The 2,703-nt window shown below is 46.4% G+C and overlaps 1 protein-coding gene across 1 annotated transcript; it reads right to left on the bottom strand.

The window, feature by feature from the left end:
* Positions 1–528: 528 nt before the first annotated feature.
* On the bottom strand, positions 529–2,070 carry LOC111072147 (farnesol dehydrogenase). Its single transcript, XM_022363823.1, has 4 exons — positions 1,463–2,070; positions 1,261–1,401; positions 843–1,201; positions 529–775 (listed from the first exon to the last, which is right to left on the bottom strand). Exons 1-3 carry the CDS (start codon positions 2,036–2,038, stop codon positions 1,160–1,162), a joined length of 759 nt encoding a protein of 252 aa, XP_022219515.1. The 5' UTR covers positions 2,039–2,070; the 3' UTR covers positions 529–775; positions 843–1,159.
* Positions 2,071–2,703: the final 633 nt, after the last annotated feature.

The raw sequence follows: 2,703 nt of genomic DNA, 5'->3' as shown, positions 1-2,703 counted from the left end.
CAGCAGGTGGTGCGTGTTGACATCATTCACAACGGCTGAGACTGTATCATGAAAGTCGAATCAAGAGCTCGGTTGCTGATGCTCTTGTGACCAGAGGTGCAGAGTGGCTGATATCTTGGCGGAGTCTATTCGAGCGGTCCTTGTGAGACCTCTGAGTTGTAATGCGGTATTGGCCTGATGTGAAACCGTGTGTGCCAGTTGTGAGGCGGAGATAGCCTGTCCTGGGGTCTTGTGTGCCTTGTGGAAAGGATATTTTTGGTTGTGAAATGATGCAACAGATCGAATTTTGAGAATGGACAAATGTTGATTCTTGGCTCAGATTGTAGTGTTGGGTAAGATCGAGATAATGAATAAACCAAGATTTGAGCAAGATTATGATCCAACTTAGTGTTGCAGAGTAAAGTAGAAGATCAAGGGAATTTTTGTGTGTATTTTCTTAATCTATGTTGTAGAGTTCCTGCAGAGACATCTCCGACACATACAAGCTATATTTAGATAACGGACTATTGAGATTAATATGGTTGCATTTATTCAGCAATAAGTAGTTCATTTTGATATAATGATTAAATTTATTTAAATGATTAATTTATATTGCACTGCAGAACAGATTTGTATGTTGCTGCCAATCAGCAGCGAACCACTAAAAGACTAACTTATCCAACACAAACTTTCGGTTGCCTCTGCTTTCGATCAGCATAAATTAATGCTGACCTTGCGCCTCGTGTGTGGTGTCCGTTGCAGACGGCCGGGATCCCACGATCGACGGATCTGCTTACTTGGAAGATATACAGAAGTTGATCTGCCCAGTGGCCAATTTGGTTGACAGTCGTTAATTTACATACCTTCATACATATGTTGGTTTTTATCTTCGGAGCTTTGCGCAACAGGGCCGTCTAAGCTCTAGGAGTCTAGACTCTAGAGTCTAGACTAATAGCGAACGAGAGATGCGAGTGAGCGGGGGTTGGAGCACTACCGAAGCAAGTGCGCAGAGACTATGAGAGCTAGAGCAACCGAATTTTGTGGGCAAGAGAGACAGATGTAGCGGAATAAAAACAGTAGCGAAATAATGGAAACCGATAAAATATGCTGAAATCGGACTGACTGAGCAATGGGTATAAATGTAGAGGCGCGGCTTTAGACACGGCTCACAACGTTCCGCCTAGAACTTTTCACCCTGCGCCTTGATGGTGATGTTGTGCACCTGCAAAGAATAGGGACGTCAGTAAGTACAATATGTAGGCAGAGCGTAGGACAGCGCACCTGTACGTTGGGTGGAGTACCGATGGTCCAGAGCACCGCATCGGCTACATCTTCTGACTGTAGCATAGGCATGTATTGCTTGATGCACGTCTGGATCTGCTCGGGCAAGATGTCCGTGTCGACAATGCCAGGACTGATGGTCTGCAATTTATTTGTAGTGACGTCATTGCTAAAGTGATGGTAAAGGGAAGTGTCATCTTACCGAAACCCTGACACAGGTTTTGCTGCGTTGAAACTCCTGACGATATATTTCGCTCATGGCGCGGAGCGCAAACTTACTGGCCGGATAAATATTGAGTGAGGGGAGCTGAGTACCTAAGTTGGGCACATGCTGTCCCGCCACGCTGTTCACGATGACCACGTGACCCTCGGCCCCGCGCTGTCTCATCGATTGAAAAGCCTCGCGGATGCAGTAAACACTGCCCATGACGTTCGTTTCTATAGTTTCGCGCATAGCTGCAGTGTTGGACTGACCGCTTAGCTCTCCGGTGGCAATGATGCCTGCATTGTTGACCAGCACGTCTACGCCACCTAACTGGCGTTGTGCCCAGTCAAATGCTGCCATTACCTGCTCCTCATGCGTAACGTCGCACCTCAGCCCGTGCAGACGCTCCTGCTCCTCCTCGGGTAATCCTGCCCGCAGCTGCTCAATTCGCTCCTGGCGACGCGCCAGGCCGACAACTACCAGACCAGCACCGACCAAAGCGCGCACACAGGCCGCACCAATGCCAGCACTGGCGCCAGTCACTATCGCCACTTTGTTGCGCCAACGTTCCATGGTGCCCAACGACTAAACTTCAGTGGCGTGCTGGTTTTAGGTCTGGCCTCTACTTTTCTGCTGCGGAGAATAGGGATGACAACGCATCGACGAAGGAAGCCATAGAACTAAACCGTCGGCTGTATCGATTTCCCCAGAAGTTGATTGGTGAATTAGGCCGAACTACTTAGCATCAGCCACCTCCCCCCACCCTAATAAACTCGCAAGAAAAAATCGGTAAGCGGTCTAAATTTTTTTTTTTCAGAAAATGTCAACGTTTTGTGTTTTTTTATATTAAACTAACGGACCCGGTGAACGTTGTCTCGCCCCATTTTTACGCCTTCAGATAAACTTCAGATTGATAATAAACGAGAAGTAACGTGTGAGTCGTGTACCCGCACTCAGTCAGTAAATACACTTTTGAGCTTATGATTTTTTAGAATTAAAAAAATACATTTTATATTTTTTTGCTACATCTGTTATCTACATCTACTATGTATATTATACATCTAACATGTAGATTATACATGTACCATTTAGATTCTTCATCTCCTCCGCTAGGGGTTTCTCGCGCACTGAACGCGGCAGAGTGTGCGAGCGAGAAAGCAATAGGTAGCGGGTCTCTTGCAGGAGGGGGCGGAAGAACCAACAGAAAATTAATTTCTTCATTCTGGCTATATTTATGA

Source organism: Drosophila obscura, unplaced genomic scaffold (assembly GCF_018151105.1).
Source record: "Drosophila obscura isolate BZ-5 IFL unplaced genomic scaffold, ASM1815110v1 contig_188, whole genome shotgun sequence".
NCBI classification, from domain to species: Eukaryota; Metazoa; Arthropoda; class Insecta; order Diptera; family Drosophilidae; genus Drosophila; species Drosophila obscura.
Note: the sequence above shows the minus strand (reverse complement) of the source record. Positions and strands in the feature narration are given on the sequence as shown.

Bases quoted from the DNA above. Each gene is read 5' to 3' on its own strand.
- LOC111072147 (XM_022363823.1), bottom strand. From the start codon at position 2,038: ATGGAACGTTGGCGCAACAAAGTGGCGATAGTGACTGGCGCCAGTGCT. The intron at 1,402-1,462 runs GTAAGATGACAC...AATAAATTGCAG, and splicing joins AAACCTGTGTCAGGGTTTCG to ACCATCAGTCCTGGCATTGT. The intron at 1,202-1,260 runs GTGCGCTGTCCT...TATTCTTTGCAG, and splicing joins GTACTCCACCCAACGTACAG to GTGCACAACATCACCATCAA.